At 39.6% G+C, this 19520-nt stretch overlaps 1 protein-coding gene across 1 annotated transcript in view; it reads right to left on the reverse strand.

The window, feature by feature from the left end:
• Positions 1–18265, reverse strand: part of WARS2 (tryptophanyl tRNA synthetase 2, mitochondrial) — an 85990-nt gene extending 67725 nt beyond the window's left edge. The window contains exon 1 of the mRNA XM_007457120.1: positions 18089–18265. Within this exon, the coding sequence (XP_007457182.1) occupies positions 18089–18265 (177 nt within the window). The remainder of the gene's footprint in view (positions 1–18088) is intronic.
• Between the last annotated feature and the right edge of the window lie 1255 nt (positions 18266–19520).

A 19520-nucleotide genomic window follows, 5' to 3' on the forward strand; every position in this document is an offset into this window, starting at 1 on the left:
GCTCCCTGATATTACAGGTCCTATTATGCAGGGCTCCTCCCCAATCCCAGAGGAGACCAAATGATATGCCATTGCTTGCTGTTGCTTCCTATCCACATTTTTAAATAACAGAATAAAAAGAAAAAAAAAAAAAAATCCAGCCACAATTGGCTCCAGTTGGTGTGAATAATGAGATGTGGTTGTCAGAATCCTGGAAAGCTGCCAGCATGGTCATTAGCTGGCCAGATACTGGGCCCACATATAAAAAGGGTAAGGAATACAACTTTAAATGAGGTCAATCTTAAGGAGACTTTAAATTTGGCATTTGGGTGTGAGATGAAACAATCTAGGAATTAAAATCCTCCTTGCATTAAGTGCTCTCCATAAGAAAGGGTATAGGTTGTGATGAGATGGAACTTCCTCAGTTTGGGGAATCAAGCTTTGCCCAGTTAAAACTGGCCCTTTTTTTGAAGTGTCTGATGGAAGAATCCTAGCTTTGACAAGTTGGCAGTAATCCTTGTGATCTATCTTACTGGGATATATATTGTCACTGCAAAAATAAAACATACTACAAAACTGGAGAGCAGATCCTGCCTGTGATCATTAGACAGACTGGACCAAGTGCCTCAAGCCTTTGATGCCCCTGACATATTATTTTCTGGATGGTGTCCAGCAACCCAGTGCAGAACAGCTTTTTCTCTACTGTATCCAGATGGCAAATGGAAGAGATCAAATTCAACAATTTCAGAGCTAACCTTAATGGATGTGAAAGGCTGGCTTCTCTACCAGCTTTTCAGGGATCTACAATACAAAAAAGGCCTTTGAAAAAAGAGACAAATAATTGGCTTTTTTTTTTTTTCCTCTCTTCAAAACTAAACCGTGGATGTGGTAATCTGGTTTAAATCCATCTTCTGGTTGAAAAGGACAGCCAAATATCTGATCAGTTCTAATCACTGGCACTCTCATGACACTTTCTGTGAAGTTCAGATGGGTGTTGCTCTTAATATTCTAGACAGTTTTTTTTTTTTTTTTACCTTTCAAGCAAATATTTTCAATCTTCCTCTATTTCCTTCAAACTTTAATAATACATATATATATATATATATATATATATATATACTTAAATGTTTAAGCAGCAGCATTTTATAGTAAGATTCACACACCCTCCACTAAAGGCTGAATTTCAGAATTGGCTATCATGAGCCTTACACATTTGTGTTACTGTATAAGCATACACTAGAACCTCACTATGAAGCCATTTAAACGGAGGCAATATGGTATGACAGTCTACCTCCCTCTTCAGACAAGAGATTTCACTTGCTGATGTACCAGAAATACTTCCTTATGAAACAATTCCACACAAAAGTCCTATGGTGTAGATCATAAGACCAGCTTTGTAGTTAGTAAGTGGTAGAGGAGACAATAAGGAAGCGGGCTTTGAAAGAAGAGAATAAGTTTACCTTCCATGAGTCAACAAAACAGATAGGTCAACTTAAAGTAGGAGTTCTTAACCTGGGTTCATGGACTTGTAAAACTGTACACAAAGTTTTGAGAATTTATGTACATATTTTGCTAGGTAGAAGGTCCATATATATATATATTTTTTTGCTGTACACGGGCCTCTCACTGTTGTGGCCTCTCCCGTTGCAGAGCACAGGCTCTGGACGCGCAGGCCCAGCGGCCATGGCTCACGGGCCGAGCTGCTCCGTGGCATGTGGGATCTTCCTGGACCGGGGCATGAACCCGCGTCCCCTGCATCGGCAGGCAGACTCTCAACCACTGCGCCACCAGGGAAGCCCAGAAGGTCCGTATTTTAATGAAAGGAAATAGTGACGCCCCCACCAAAAGTAGAAGAACTCTGAGGACAAGACTTAATGGAAACAAGATGAGGTACATTAACATATCTAAAGAAAGAATATGCCTCCTGGATGGGTGGAAGCTTAGAAAAAGCAGCTCTTTTTGGAAAACTTCGGCCATGTGTTTTTTGTTTTTTTTTTTAATTTTTGGCTGCATTGGGTCTTCATTGCTGCGCGTGGGCTTTCTCTAGTTGCGGAGAGCTGGGGCTACTCTTCGTTGCGGTGCGCGGGCTTCTCATTGCAGTGGCTTCTTGTGTTGCGGAGCGCGGGTTCTGGGCGTGCGGGCTTCAGGAGTTGTGGCTCACATGCTCTAGAGCGCAGGCTCAGTAGTTGTGGCGCACGGGCTTAGTTGCTCCGCGGCACATGGGATATTCCCAGACCAGGGCTCAAACCCGTGTCCCCTGTATTGGCAGGCGGATTCTTAACCACTGTGCCACCAGGGAAGTCCCTGGCCATGGGTTTTAAAGCGATGTCCAAGGATTATGGTGCTATGACAACAGCCAGGAATATATTGCCCAAGGAGCATGTATGTTCCAAAATGGGGATGGAGCTTTGGGTTATCATAGCTTAATTACGCTAGCCAATGAGGTGATCCAATGAACACCCTCCCACACCTTGTTCTGATTCCACACCCATCAAGCTACCTTATTTAATAATGTGGCTTCCCAATTAAATTTTCCTGCACGTAGAGAAATTAAATTTTCCTGCAAGTAATAAGTGAAGAAAAGTAGCTGGTACTCCTGATCATTCTATCTTCATATAGGATATATGGTGTGCATGTATGCATCTGCAAGCACGTGTGTGTGCACATGTGCACATATGCACAGACGCATGTGAATTGGACTCCTACCTACCTGGCTACTACTATCTTGGCTGCTTATTCTCATCATCCCCATCTCTTAATGTTGAAATGCTCAAGGCTCAGTACTTGGACATCTTTTTCCAAAAACACTGCCTAAATGATCACACCCAATCTCACAGCTTTAAGCAGTCTGAAGACTTACAAATTTATATCTCTATCTAGACATCTCTTGAGGTTTGGTCTCATACATCCAACTGCCTACCTGACTTCACTTAAATGTTCACTAGGCATCTAAACTCCACACATCTAAAACTCAACTTCTGATCTTCCCTCCCACCCCCGAAGTCTTACTCCTCTTGCTGTCTTTACCGTCTTTGTAAGTGGCAAACTCATTCTTCCAGTTGCTCTAGCCAAAAACCTTGGAATCAATCTTGACTCTTTCCTCCCATCCTACATCTAATCAGTAAAAAAAAAAAAAACAAAAAACTCATTGGCTCTATATTCTTTAAAATAAATATCAAGAATGTGACCACTTCTCATCTTTGATGAAACCATCTTTACTACTCATCCTTGTCCAAGCCACTATCATCCCTTTCTCGGATCTTGTGCTAACGTCTAATTACAAGATGTTGCTTCTATCGTGCTCTTCTATTTTTAACATAACAGCCAGGGTGAAGTTTAAAAACCTGTCTCGGCCCACATTCTTTCTCCAAACAAAGCCTTCCAATGGCTTTGCAACTCAATCCTAGTAAAAGACAAAGTCTTTCCAGTTGCTTCTAAGATTCTATACAGTTGACTTCTCTACTTCCACCTTCCTATTAGCCATGTGACTTCATGTCCTACTACTATAATGGACAGCATAATGCAAAACCAACCTGAGGTTAGGACCCTGGCTCCTTTCCCTTTTTAACTATCTGCATTTTGTTGTCAGTGTGACAAGTTACTTAACATCTGTTTTACAGATCGTCATCTGTAAAATGGGGCCAATAATAGCACTGCTTTATAGGGTTGTTCTGAGCATTATATGAGTTAATATGTACAAAGTAATTAGAAAAGTGTCCAACATAGTAAGTACTATATAGTATTCGTAAAATAAAGAAAATGCTCATTCTTCTTAAGCCACACTGGCCTCCTTGCTGGTCTTCAAACATGCCAGGTAAGTCTCCCACCTCATGGCCTTTCCATTTTTGTTTCCTCTGCCTGGCACCATCTTCCCGCAGATATCTACCTTGTATATGTTCTCACCACCTTCAGGTCTTTTCTCAGATCTCACCTTCTTAGAAACCTTTGCTGACTTCCCAATTTAAAACTGTAATACCCTGTGGCAGTTACCATCTCCTGCCCCTGCTTTAGTTTTCTCCATATCAGCCATTATCATCTAACATACTATATATTTTAATTACTTGTCTCTCTCTCCAGAATGTAAGATTTTGTCTGTGTTCTTCATTGGTCTATCTCCAACACTTAGCACATAGTAAGTGCTCAATATTTGTTAATATATCAATATATGTACAATATTCATGACCTTATTACTCCCATGAATTAGAAATGAGGACATACTTCACCAGGTGACATATCCAAATAATATACTGAACAGAATCTTTTAATAGTTCAGGAAACATTGGTACAAATGGTCCAAAATGTCTGACTTGACTATATAAATGGGAGAAGAATAGATGTTTACACTTACTCAGCACTTTGTTGTATTCTCCCCACCTCCTAAATTGATTAAAGGCTTAGCAAGCTGGCTCTCTTCCTACCCTAACTTCCATCATCTGAAAGAGTTCAATTATCAGGGAGATTACCCATCCAATATTCTAGCATTCAAAACATTTGTTTGAACTCTTCAACCTCAACTACCTGGTCCCATGGTCACACCCCGGACCTTGTCATCACCCAGAATTCCTCTGTTTTTGAAATCATAAATGTCAACATTCTACTCAGTCTACGACCTTCTGCCGTTCAACTTTCATGCTTTTATTCCCACTACACTTGCTCTCCAAGCTCACTTAGAAATCAGAGCCTTTGATTTTTCCATTCCCTCCTGGCGCAGCAGTCCCCATCTGATCTCTCTTCTTCCCTACCCAGCCTGGCCCCAAGATCAATCACATGGACTATGCTCTCATTAGCAACCTCAACTCCCCTTGCCATAAATAATGTCCTGACAGCCATGAAAAAAACTCCAGTCCTGGATCAAGGCTAGAAAGCTCATTCTTCACTTATATACTTTGGTAGCTGAGCACTTTAGGTGAAAAATCTTAAAACAATGCAGAATCTACCTATAAATTTAAGTTATAGTTCCTCAGGCCCTCAACTCTCAACACTGCTTATTGAACAATTTTTAAAAACTTATAGTACTCACAATGTGCCTGGTACTGTTCTAGACACTTATAAATATTAACTCATTTAATGCTCACAGTAATTCTGTGAGGTAGACACTATTATTGTCTCCATTTTACAGATGAAGAAATTAAGGTACAGGAAGGTTAAGTGACTTGCCAAGGCCATATTGCTAGCTAGTGGGGGAGCTTACTAGCTCCAAATCTGGCAGTCTGCCTATAGAGATCAAGCTTTTAACTCATCTTACAGATGAAGAAAATGAGGTAGAGATGTTCAGTAACTTGCCCAACGACTTCCAGTAACCAAGTAGAAGAACCTGACTTTGAACTCAGGCAGTCTGACTTTAGTACCCATCTACTAAAGTACTAACTTATTCCATCATCTCAGGACTGAAGCCTCCTGAGAGAATTATATCCATCAGGTTTTAGAGTTCCTGAATTTCCCATCCCATTCCCAGCAAACTCATCTAGACCCACAGCCATTTCTCCTGGTCTCAGAGTTGATCTGTCTCGCCTAGTGTTCAATCATTTGCTCTGGATTGCATTTCTTTCCATCTCTTCCTGTATCTTCAGTCTCTCCATTTTCACTGGCTCCTATAGTCATGCTCAAGTCTGATCCATCCTAAAAGACCCTACCTCCAAAACATTCTCCTGGTCAGGCCATTCTTTAAAGCTCCCTTCTCCCTCTCTTGGCACTTCCTTCTCATTCAGGTTCCTCAAACTTCCTCACCTCTCATCTCACCATCATTGATCTGCACCAATAACTCTTCTAAAGCTGTTGTTGTTGCTAATGTCATTAGTGATACACCAATTATAAACTCTAAGGGATAATTTTTAGTCTTTATCATACTATAGCACTATCTTTTTGTTTTGAATTTTTGAATTTTATTTTATTTTTTTATACAGCAGGTTCTTATTAGTTATCCATTTTATACATATTAGTGTATATATGTCAATCCCAATCTTCCAATTCATCACCCCTCCCCCGCCCCCTGCCATAGCACTATCTTGCTCTTCATTTTCTCTTTGAAATTCTCTAGCCCTTTGATCCTTAGATCCACACTCTAATGATTCTTCTCTCGTCTCTCTCTTTGTTGGATTTTTCAACTCTGGTCTCTCTCTCTCAATTTGAGACTACAAAGGGTTAAAACTCCCTGATTTTTAAAAAATTTTCCCACTTACAGGCTTTTCTTGATGATCTCTCTAAAGACATAAATTTAAGTGCTACTCAGCTGACAGTAATCCCCTCAGTGGTCTTGGCTTTGTTACTTTTTTTTTGAAGAGCCACTCCTCTCTCTCCCCATACCTTCTAACATGTGGTCCACATGGAAGCTGGATGACCCTACCTCCACAGTCCGTGTAAAGGCAGGCATCTGACTCGCAGGAAGACAGGAGTCATGGAAGACTGACCAAAAGTCTGCTATTTAGACAGAAAAAAAAGATGAAGGGATAAGCTGTGTCTCTATTTTGAGTCATAGATATGTTAATATATTCTCAATCAAAATTAAGGACACATGGTCTGCTAAAGAATTTCTGTTCCATTTTAGAATGTGAAAAACAATGTGGGAGATGTCATGTGGATGCTGAAACATTGGAATTTCCAAGACATTTTAAAGATTGATGGGTACAACTGGTTCTGGGTTTAACAAGATGTTTGGCCACTACAGTCACGGACTTATCAGGAAGATGCTGCAATCAAACCCCGTCTAACAGACATGACATTCTATAACCGTTCTATGATTAGGCTAGGTTGATTTCAGGTTTTATTAAACATGTAAATGATAAATTGGTAAGCAAGAATGACAATAAACTTTCCTTAACTACTAAAATGCCACTAGGCCACTTTAAAAGAAGAAAATGTAAGTTCTTTGTACTGTAGACATAAATTCTTGAATCATACTACTCTTCTCTTATCATGGTGCAAAGAAAAATGAAATAGCACTAGATGGGAAGCTTACAAATGGCCTGTCTACACAGTAGAACAGTGCAGTGAGACTTAGGGCTGTTTTCTATATCTCTGCAGAGCATACCAAAATCTATAGAGCAAAGGTCCTAGGCATGCCTTCACAGGTTGCTTTAAAGGGACTTAAAATGAACAACTAAGAAAAAAGGCAATGTTGCCACTATAAATGAGCCTTTTACTTCCTTCATGCGTTGAAAGCATACTCTTGATAAAGCACGATGTCGGGTGTTGTATAGATAATATGCACATTTATTGAACCAGACAGCCTCTTGAGGCAAAACTAAGCTCCAAATAAAAACTTCTCATCTTAATCCTCAGTCTACAAACTTTAGTATAATATATAGCGGTAGCAAACCCCAGTATAGTTAGATACACCTATGAAAAGTACAATTAGGGCCAGAGTGATTGTAAAAGTCAGTTATAGCAACAAGTTGGAAATTCACAGCCTACTTGGAAAATTATTGAAATGAAACCAGTATTATCTCCCAGTCACTTATAAACATCTGGATACTTTAGGCAATAATAAGATCACTAATTAACTGCAGCAAACATTGAAAATCTTCTGTATTTGAATACATAAAAATATACACAAAAGTGCGTGGTTTAAATTAACAATAGGCTAAATGCCAATGGTATGAACTTTCTCGTGCCTTATTAGATTTATTTTTCACTGAATTCATTCACTCAATAGATACTTATTGACCTCTTTCTGTTACAGGAATTATTATACCAAAGGTTTAAGTGATAACTCATTTTCTCTCACATTTAGTTATCATAGCCGGGGCTCAACAGGAAGAATTCTTCCTGTTCCGCTTTTCACAACTGGGGGTGGCCTCCAGGAACATTCCCCTGGTAAGGTCAGCCTGCTGAGTGGCAGCCTGAGGCTGCACCTGTGGAACAACGTATGTATCATAAACTATTTCCTGCTGCAGTGTTCACAAAAGGTCTAAATAAAAAACAAAAACAAAAAAACAAAACAAAACAAAACAAAACAAAAACCCAGGCTCTCCATCTGTGCTAAAGCAAATGTCTATAAACAGAGAGAATATAAGGCAGGATTTGTTAATTTCTATAAGAAAGGTACAAAGTCCTGTAAAATTTCAAAATGGGAGCAATCATTTCCAGCTTAAGAACAAAGTTTTCTGGAACCTATCTATGAGTTTTGTTTTTGTTGTTTGCTTGTTTTTTATTTTAAAGAATGGTGGCATACAGACAAATTAGAATGGGAAGAAAGGTCTTTCCAAGAAGAGACAGTGACATTAACAAAGAAGCAAAAGAAAACAGCTCTGAGCAAACTTGGAAATTCTCTTAACTCCAGGGCATAGGATCCATGTAGGACAGCAATGGCCTAGAGAGGTACTTTGGATCTGGGCTGTGGAAGGTCTTGAAGGTGGGGGCATAAGGAGTCTAAGCTTTATGAGAAGCCCCCAAAGGGGAACAACATAATTAGCACACTGCTTTTGGGAGGTTAATCTGGTCAGACTGATTTTATTTTGCAGGGTGGGGGGAGGATAGTGTGGGGATGGGAGGAATCAAAGCTTATTAAGATTGATAAGGGTAGAGGAGATTGATAAGGGTAGAGGAGAGAAAGGCTGCTGAGGAGAATTATATATTATTGAAGAAATAATCATCATCAAGCACAGAGGACTCACTAGGTGCTGTGTACTGGCCAAGGGCCTTTATACATATGGCAGAATCTCGAATCCACATAAAGTTCTTCCCATGTGAGTATTACTATTAATACTGTGCAGACAAGAAAACTGAGGCATAGTGAGGTTGAGTAACTTGCCTGACATCACATAGTTAGCATGTAGTGGAGCCAGACCTGACTGATCCCAAAAGCCATGCCCCTTCTGCTCTACCACACATCAGTCAACTTTAAGATGACAAGTACTGGGCTTCCCTGGTGGCACAGTGGTTAAGAATCCGCCTGCCAACGCAGGGGACATGGGTTCAAGCCCTGGTCTGGGAAGATCCCACATGCCGCAGAACAATTTAGCCCGTGTGCCACAACTACTGAGCCCGCATGCCACAACTACTGAAGCCCGCGTGCCTAGAGCCCATGCTCCACAACAAGAGAAGCCACCGCAATGAGAAGCCCGTGCACCGCAACGAACAGCAGCCCCCATTCACCGCAACTAGCGAAAGCCCGCGCGCAGCAACGAAGACCCAACATAGCCAAAATAAATAAATAAATAAATAAATAAAAAGACAAGTATGATGTTCATGTGACTGTTGATCCTCTAGACACTTGCTTCTCTGGGTTACTGAGTTTCACAGCTTGGTGGCATGGGGGTGTCTGGAAACATGCCAGCCATGGGAGAAGCCAACGTTGCCTGCACAGAAGGACTTCCCTTCACAACAAAGATGGCCAGGTAACCAGTAACCATGGAGCGCCAACCTGGCTCTCTCCCCGGATTTGGCAAGGGCTCCACGTAGTCTGGTCCTTAACATCTCCCTCGGGACTCCATTTTCGTGCTACACACTTACCCCCAGCCCAAGAGGCTCTTCTCTCTTCCAACAAATTTATTAACTGGCTGCTCAGACCATTCTCCCCATGGGAGGACAGGAATTCAAACCAGGGATTTAAGTAAACAGCTCCATTTCCCTTCACAATTACATTCTCCTATTTTCCCAAAAGGGGCCCAAAGTAATATAGTAAGAGTGAGGCTGAATGAATATAAAATAGCATGGTCTATGCAAAGTTCATGGGAGTATAGGAAATGTTCATGGGAGTATAGGAAATGTTCATGAGAAGCCCTTTGTCTGGAGTATAAAATAAACTCAGTGTTCATTGTTGCTAATTGTAAAGGCTCAACAGCATCCCAATTAATGTACTAATTGGTAATAATTCACTTTAACTCAATTAATTACAGACTCCTCTAAGAACTTTTGGAATGAGAATCTTTTAGAATAAAATTCTTACTTATCCCTTTTTGAAATGGCCCACAACACTAATTAATTTAATCTTTCCCATCTTCTCACTTTGCACCTCTGTTACTTTTGAAGAAAGTACTCTAGCTATAAATCCCAACTAGGCCCTAGATAGTGGTGCCCTGGCCATCCGTAAGCTTCAGCACTCACCACCTTCCCTCTGCCTGCAAAGCGGTGCACAGGTTGACCTTTTAGCTATAGACTGTGTATAAATACAACTTCCTGCACGCACCTTGGGACTTATGTGTTAAAAGCCCTTATTTTAAACAGGGTAATCCTAGTGGCAGTAGCCAAATAGAGACATGGAGATAAATTTACAAGGCAGCTTTGCTCCTTTCTCATAATTCATTGAGCCAAACAAGACTGTAGGAACAGCAACAACAAAGGATGATTTGTAATTTCTACTCTGCATGTCACCATGGCAAGATATATAAATGGCTTTCATGGAACAGATTTGAAAGTTTGCATGGCAGTTATCAGCATATTAACATGGGTAATTTGTTTCGGAATTTAACGTATTTTATTACACTTAATACACAGAGTTTGGAATCAGACTACCTGGGGTTACATCTTGGCTCTAATACTTGCTATGTGACCCTGGGTGAGTTATTTAACCTCTCAGTATCCTCATCTATAAAATGGGGCTAATATTAACACTCACCTCATTGGGTTGTTAGGATTAAATAAGCTAATGCATGTCAAGTGCTTCAAACCGTGCTTGGTACATGGTAAGCATCCTATAAATATGTGCTGGTACCATCTCCCCCTGTCATCATCGTATTTAGTAATAACTGAAATTATCACAGTCCTATCAGACCAGGACCCCAAAATGAATTAAACATTAATTCAATTTTAGTACAAATAAGAAAATAATATCCACTGAACTAAAACTTTAAAGAATACTGATATTTACTTATTTAGATTCATCATCACTATAACACTGGTAAAAAAAATGGGAAGATATAATGAAAACTTAATCAATGAGTAAAAGTTTTAGATGGCTAAATAGTGAAACACGGTGTCCTCAGGATTAAATGAGAATATGTGAAGCATTCTGAAAACTACAAAGTGTTGTATTAGAACAGAATATTATTATTAATGGAAATAATAGATTCCACTTGAAAATGTTTTACAAGGTGAGATTTGTTATTTTATTTTATGTTTTTGAATGCCTTGATGAAAAATCTACAACTATTATCCCAAGAACCTTAAACAAGGTCATTTAGGGCTCCATCCATGATGGAGTTGCCTGGTACTATAGAGTTACAGCCAGAACACCAGGACAGGAATGTGGAAGAGAAACTGACATCTCTGTCTGTCCCCAGGTTGGTGTCCCAGCCTAGAGGGCAGGGAATGTAGAAGTGGAAGTTGTGAGAACCTCTGTGGGTTAGAAATCAGGGTAGCTCGACTGTGCTTTTGAAGAGACAAAAGGGCAATCAAAAAGGCAGTTCTCCTAAATGTCCATCAACAGAGGAATAGATAAAGAAGATATGGTACATACATACAATGGAATATTACTCAGCCATAAAAAGGAACGAAACTGTGCCATTTGCAGAGACATGGATGGATGCAAAGACTGTTATACAGAGTGAACTAAGTCAGAAAAAGAAAAACAAATGTCGTATATTAACATATATATGTGGAATCTAGAAAAATGGTACAGATGAACCAGAAATTTGCAAAGCAGAAATAGAGACAGATGTAGAGAACAAACGTATGTATACCATGGGGGGAAGGGGGGTGGGATGAATTGGGAGATTGGGACTGACATATATACACTACTATGTATAAAACAGATAACTGATGAGAACCTACTGTATAGCACAGGGAACTCTACTCAGTGCTCTTTGGTGACCTAAATGAGAAGGAAATCCAAAAAAGAGGGGATATATGTATATGTATAGCTGATTCACTTTGCTATACAGCAGAAACTAACACAGCATTATAAAGCAACTATACTCTAATAAAACAAAAACAAAATAAAACAAAACAAACAAAAAAGGCAGTTCTTAGCCAACCAGAAGTAGGTTCAACACAAGGAAGGCTGAGTGCCAAGAAAAAAGAGAGTTGTAGACGAATTTTGGTAAATGATTACAGGACCATTAGAAGTCAGGTGATGGGGTGGTACGAACCTAGGTATGACCTTGCTTTGTTCAGTAAGCAGGGAAGTTAAGAAAAAGTGTTAAGCCTTTGACTGGGAATAAAAGATAGGGTATTGCTAAGAAATGATATATAGAGAAAACTGTAAATGGCTGAGCAGAGTTAAATTCAGTCAAGCTGGAGACAGTGTATCGTCTCTGTGCCTCTAAATTAACTCTCTGCCTCTAGTGTCTCACGTGGCCAGAGCAGCTTCTATCCTAAGCGAGTACATTTCTCCTGTGGAAATTCAGGAAGAAGGCTTAGGCCTCATGCTGCAGTCTCTAGAAGAGAAATTCCTGAACCCCTGATTGGTGGTGGTAAAACAGAGACAAGAGCAGAACTGGAGTAGGTGCCCTCTGGGAGGAGACTTGAGGCTGGGTTCGTCACAATAGTGACGGAGTGGTCCATAGCATCATCTTTGTGCACAAACATCAGCATATTATGCAGAAGTAAGCTGTATTTGGAATGAAAGAAAGAAGTTAGAAAGGAAGGAAAGAAAACTGATTGCTATTATCTCAAGTTCTCTCATAGCTTAAGATAAACGAAGAAAGGTTGCATTTTATTGATAAAATACATACATACCAAAGTAAGTACTCCCAAACTACTCATTTACAGAGTAGCTACTTAAAAATAATCCATCCATCATATGTGGTCCTAAGCCAACAAACTCACTAGGATGTTTAAGGAAGCTGAAGTATTTTTCAAACTTCATCTTAAGAAGTCCAACACTGTGTGGCACCATCTCGGTGGTCCCTGGTTGTATGTGGAGGGAAGGTGGTAGGTGGGGCTGGGAGGGGCCAAGCAAGCAGGGCTGTAGCTACTTTTCTATTCCTTAAATCAGAAAAGCTCTACTTTTACCTGTTTTATCTAAGAGGGATTCACATAAGATTTTATTTGATAAGAGACTACTACTGGTCAAGTGGGAAAAGCACAGGCAAGGCTGAGTGTGAATCCTGGCACTGCCATTTACTAGCTCTCTGACTTAGGAAAATTACCAGAATAATTTATAATTACTAAATAATCTCTCAGAGCCTTTGTTTCCTGTTTTATACAATGGATAGAATAATATTCACAGGATTTTTGTGAGAAGTCAATAAGATAAAGCGTGTATAGTACATAGCAAGAAGCCTTAGCACATAACAAGCCTTAGCTAAATGTTAGTTCCTTCTCTGAAAGACACAGGGATATACATGCATACAGGCTTAAATATACAAATATATATATCCTATATATATGCGTAAGCCTCCGCGGACAGTTCTGTAACCTGCAGCCATGCAACAGGTATACTGAGAAAGGATCTGGGGGTCAGCAGCCTCACCCTCTTCATAATTTCCTGGCTATGGCTGCCATAAGACTTGCTAGCATAAATGCTCAGCATTTATTGACTGTTCCTCCTCTATATTTTTAGCAGTTACCATCAGTAGTTTCCATCAGCTACGCAAAGAGATTTCCAAATTGAAATAATTATTGTTTTGAATGAGCTAAGTCAGTTCACAAGGAAGATCAACCTAAAAAGCATTTTAAACAAATGGACTCATAGACTAAGCTTAAAAGGAGCTTTAGAGTGGATCCACGTTACAACCTTATTTAAGAAAAGCACAGAGAGATGAGGTAGCCTGATCAAACTGGCACAGTTAGCAACTAGTAAAATTCCCAGATGGCCATAGCAGCTCCTGATAGCTTTCCAGGCTGAGCATCTCATGTTGCACGTTGGATGAACAATACAAGGCAGAGAAAAGCTAAGGGAAAAGTCACTGGGAACATTACCCCAGTTTAATGCCAGTAAGATCACAGAAACCTATAATAACACATTATAATTGCAAAATATGGAGTGAAATGCCAACAGTAAATTTTACCATCCTAATTCCATAACTAATTAGCTTTTACTTAACTAAAAGGTAAAATATGTTTTTACCTTTTTTCCATATGTTTAAAATAAGGTCTTTTACTTTTTTTCCGTATGTTTAAAATAAGGTCTTAATACCTGCCTTAAAGCCTTGTTGTGAACAGTATCTCTGCTGGAGTATTCTTGCCAAAATCCATAACCTCAGTCTAATCATGAGAAAACATCAGACAAACCCAAATTGAGAGACATTCTATAAAATAATTGACCAATTCTCTTCAAAAAGGCCAAGGTCATGAAAGACTGAGGAATTGCCATAGATCGGAGGAGACGTGACAACTAAATGCAACATGGGATCCCAGATTTCATCATAAACCAGGAGACTAGTGGAAAAACTGGTGAAATTTGAAATTGTCCCAAGTTAATTTCTTGGCTTTGATAATTGTATTGTATTGTGCAAGAAGCTGCTTGGTGAAGGGTATACAGGAATACTCTGTACTAATTTTGCAATTTTGTGTATCTCAAATTATTTTAAAATTAAAAAAATGCTAAAAATAAGAGAGCAATTTTTTAAAAAGCCTTGTTGTGAGAACTAAATACAAGATAAAAAATTTAATACATTGCCTATTTTTTTGCAGGCACAATTCCTTCATTGAAAGGCTACATTTAGCGGCCATAAACAGTAGAAACAGTATGTTAATACTGGCCAAACCCAGGTTGGGACAGCTAATAATGAAGTGTGTTGTCCAACTGTGATAAAAATGTGGACACTTTACACTGCACCTGAATGATTACAAATATTCTTGCAAAAGTCTTCTAATCATCAATATTTCACTCTTTGCACAATACAATCATGAGTTAGTGCTTAAAGAAGTCTGGATTCTGTGTTTGGTCAATGATGACAGGCTTAAATTTACCTAACGCCATTATCGTTTAAACATAACACGTCAGATCTTCATTCCTCTGACTCTGTGACTACTCTCTCGTCTTGTCAGACTTCAACGGTTTTCTGTGAGGTAACACCTGGCAAAATAAATCACTTTCATATAAATTGTAGACATCTCATAATGAGTATGCCTTGATACACTTTTATTTCTGTTTTCTCTCTAGTTTTTATTTTAAACTTGATTCTACATTTAGCCTTGAGGGGCAAAAGCCTGCTCTTGAGATAACTAAAGGTCCCCAATGCCAAGCTTATTACACAAGATTTTGCTTTTATAAGGAAACATTAAAACAACCTAGGAATTGCATTACTCTAGCAAAGTACTGCTGTGGTTCATATGCTTTTGCTTTTCACCTCAGGGAGTAACTGGTGCAGCCAAAACTAATAACAAGCAAATTGCTATTTGTTAGTTTTTGATAGAATCACTCATGTGATAAATATACATTTCTTTCCACCCCTGCAAAATAATTTTTGTTTTCTACAAAGGTTATGAGATATCATAAAAATGTCTAATGCATCTGGTTTAAGGATCCAATTCTTCCTTCACATATTTCTGCATCTGTTCACAAAATCTCTTTGACTTCAAAGGAAGCTTTTCAAGGGAAAAAGAAGATACATACAGGAAAAATGGCCATAAATTTTTAGTTTTCCAAGCCATTTTAATAACTTTTCTAAGGCCATTTTAATAACAGCACTGTGGGGCAAGTAAATATCTCTCTCAGAGAGCTACAATATCACAGATGATATAATGACTATATATTTATCTGAAGATTAATGTTTTAAAACTTTATTCTGGGTCTGAAAGTGATATATCTTCAACTTAGAACATGTGAAAAATACAGCAAGCTTAAAGAAGAAAACTTAAATCACTTTTAATCCACTATTCAGGAAAACCAAAGAGAAACAAAAAATGTTAAGAATAGTTGTTTCCTTCCAGTCTTTTTTTCTCTTGTACATATATTTATATAAATATTTATTTGCAAATATAATATTATAATTACACTATGAATGCAATTTTATATCTTTTCTCAATTGGTCTTTCAAAAGACTGCACTAGTCTTTCAAACCACCATTTTTAACGACTGAAAATTATAGGGGGTGGGGGAGGGATAAATTAGGAGTTTGGGATTGCAGATACAAACTACTATATATAAAATAGATAAACAACAGGGTCCTATTGTGTAGCACACAGCACTATACTCAATATTTTATAATCTATAAGGGAAAAGAATATGAAAAGAATATAAATACATATATAACTGAATCACTTTGCTGTACACCAGAAACTAACACAACATTGTAAATCAACTATACTTCAATAAAAAAATTTTTAATTTATATGTAGAACTATGCTTTAAGAAGTGCTCTTGCTTACATTTAATTCATATTCTACTCAAAGCTAAATTAAAGGTTTTGAAACACTAATCTGTTCTGGAAATTCTACAACTTGAGACCATCTAGATTAACAGTTGATTAAGATAACTGTATTCATAAATGCCACTGAAACAACAGTAGAGATTTAAGAATTCTATTCTTTAGCATTTATAATGATTTAATGCTCTAAACTTCCTAGGACAAGCATTAGTGGGCTGTAGTTCGTTTTTCTTTTCTCTTTGATTCTCTACTTCTTATGACATCCTCAACTCTTGAGTTTGTTACAAGAGGAAGTTTGGGTCTAAGACTTAGTTACTTTGTGGTCGGGGGGGACGGGGGGGGGGGGGGGGGCTTCCCTTTGTTCTACAGCAGAAACTAACACAACATTGTAAAGCAATTATACTCCAATAAAAAAAAAATAAGACTTAGTTACTCTGAATCCACAGGTTCTAATATGCTACTATTAGCCATAAATATAATAACCAATTCTCCTTCTGTAGAATCAAACCTCAAACTTCAAAGAGAGGAGTATTTGATGTATTTATCTAATTTTGAATCAATTTTTACCTAACAATGCTGCCTGAAATTTCAAACAACATTTAAATAGTTGTTTTGACAAATAACTTTCCAGCGTAATATCCTCTATCCTTACAAGAATCTTGTGAGGCCCATATCAGTGAAGAACACTTAGGTACAGAAAGTTAAGTAATTTATGGGATGATTAAAATAACAAGTTGAACTTAAATCTTGTTTTTCATAATTAATCTCACTGCTTTACTTTGGCTTCACAATCATGGAGCCATAGATTTTCCAAAGCTTGAAGGAACAGTCAGTCCAACCCTTCCTCCACCCATTTTGCTAAAGAAAATAAGTCCAGCGAGATTAAATGACTTGTCATGCCACACAGCTAGCAAGTGGCAGACAAATCCCTTGACTTCTAGTTTCCTTTCAGTCTAGTGCTCTAATACACCAGTTACCATACAAAATGCTCCTCACACTTACACATTATGACAATGAATATGCCAGGATGCCAGGAAATCACCTAACAGTCACAGAATCTCTAAGATCTCCCTAGTTCCCAAGAGCTATCTCCCAAGAGATGTAAGGCAAAGTGCCTGCCACTGAGATTGCACTTGCAAGACGTTTAGTAAATGTCTGGGTGAAGTATATATATATGTTCGTTTGTTTTGTTTTTCCCTTTTGCTATGAGGGTAAAATTCTAAATACTGACGGGACGGGTTAAAGGCCGTGTCCATGCTCTCAACACTACAGAGTAATGGTAACAGGAGTGCTGCCAGGACAGGACGACGCCTTTGGCAGCTTACTGAAATTCTTTCATAGAACCTCCTAGATACAGGTCTACTTCGCGGCAATGAGGAGAAATCAGAGTGGAAGAGGCACTGACACTTGCTCCAGTACCGCACTGCAAGACGGTGCACCTACTTAAATGGGTCGATTCCTAACGAGACAGCTTCTCTAATTTCTCCGCTGGACCCTTGGCTTGCTATTAGGGAAAGGAGAGTAAAAGCAGCAAGGGGATCAAGACAAGGTGCGCAGTGCCGGAGGGACCGGACCTCTAGTATCTTATAACTTCACACACTGCTGGGCTTCCCGCGTTGCCGGGCAAGAGCTGAGGTGCGTCGCTCTCAGGGCGCTCAGAGGGGGAGGGGCTCAGACTAAGTGGGTAAACGGCGGCGCGTTCCTCCCACCAGGGGCGCGTTACGTCACCGCGAATCCTTGCAACGTCGCCACGCTCCGAGTAGGCAGGCAGTCTTAGGCAAATCGACCTTAGGAACCGAAGGGTTTGGTAGTCTCCAGGGGAAACGGGAAGGGAGAAGCAAACGGAGGGAGGAAAGAGGGATGAGAAGGACCTAGCGGGATGGGAAACTAGTGGAAGAAGGGCCAGCTTCGGTTACCTGGGGAGCGGGAGCAGCTTCGGGTCCTTGATGAAGTGCCCGGATGAAGTTCCAGCACTCACGCGCCTTCCGCATTGAGTGCAGCGCCATCTTGAGAAGGGCGGAGCCGTCTAGTCTTGAGTGACATCTGTTCAGAGAGGAAGTCCCAGATTCGTAGGGTTTTTGCTTGTTGCGCATGCGCACTTGCCCTCGGGGGGGCGGGCCTTTGTGCCAGTGCCTGGGGGCGTCCGGTCTTCGCAGAGCAGGTCGCGGGGTCAGGAACTGGGTGGGGCTTGGTTTTAGCCTTTGCCCTGGAGGCCTAATATTTGCGCAGGTTTCGTGAAGGGATAGTCTCCTGCGAGGATATTAGTAGCAGTGTTTTTTAAACTGGAAGAAAGTCAAGTGAGTTGCCTTTCGGATTCTGGCCGTCCTGAGGCAAGCTTTTAAGAAGTTTCTAGGAGTGGGACCTCCCCAATCCTGTTAGAGGGCAGTAAGTGGTCTTTTGAGACCTATGTGGCCTCATTAATGCATTCTATCTGCAAAACGTTTGTTGAACCCTGCCATCTGCTAGGTACTGAAGGTGCAAAGAAAGATATATCTTGCCTTCAAGTAGTGCAAGGGCTAATGGGATAGCAGATACATAAATGAAGCTCTGTTTGAGGTGTTAAAGAAGCAAATGCGGAGATTGGGGAGGTGGGGTGGGTATGACTGTGGTGCTTCAGCCTGGTCCAAGGAAGGCTTCAGAAAGAAGATGACACTTGATAGAAGAAACTGTTCCGAGTTTTGCCTTAAATTACGAGAAGAGTTAACATGGTACTCCTACTTCTCTGTTAGTGCACCCAAAAATCTATCAGTAAAAATATAATTGGGAGAGATTCGTCAGAATTCCTTTATGTGTTTTGTTGTATTTATTCATTAGGAAGAGGTAGGAGATAAATGCGGTAAGGATGCTGGTACTCTTAATGGAACTGAAATCTAACAAGGTAAGACAAAACTTATCAATTTATCAATTAAAAACATACAGTAAAAATCTCTTAAGAGTGGCACATAGTACTGGTGAAGTTCAAGCATAAGTGATGTAATACAGAAATAAGCAGGGAAGGAATTGTAGGAATGAGGACAAAACTAACGATAAAACTAAGGAAATCACATGCCATTCTTCAACAAAACTAATCAGTTTGGTTTTGTCTCCTTTAAATTTGAGTTGCTTGTATTACTTCCAAATATGACACCAATTAGATAAGTCTGGACCTCAGGAGAGAGGTCTGAGCTACAAAACAGATGGTAACTGAATCCAAGGAAATCTTTTGAGACTACAAGGTACAGTTTGTGGAATAAAGGTAGTCGGATGATGGAAATTGAAAGGAGTAGCCAAATAATGTTTAAAAGCCCCCCAAATGAGGTATTACTGAAATCCAGGAAAGAGACCCTGCCAGTGGCAGTGATCTTTATA

The sequence above is a fragment of the Lipotes vexillifer genome, unplaced genomic scaffold (genome assembly GCF_000442215.2).
Source record: "Lipotes vexillifer unplaced genomic scaffold, Lipotes_vexillifer_v1.1 scaffold511, whole genome shotgun sequence".
In the NCBI taxonomy this organism is placed as follows: domain Eukaryota; kingdom Metazoa; phylum Chordata; class Mammalia; order Artiodactyla; family Lipotidae; genus Lipotes; species Lipotes vexillifer.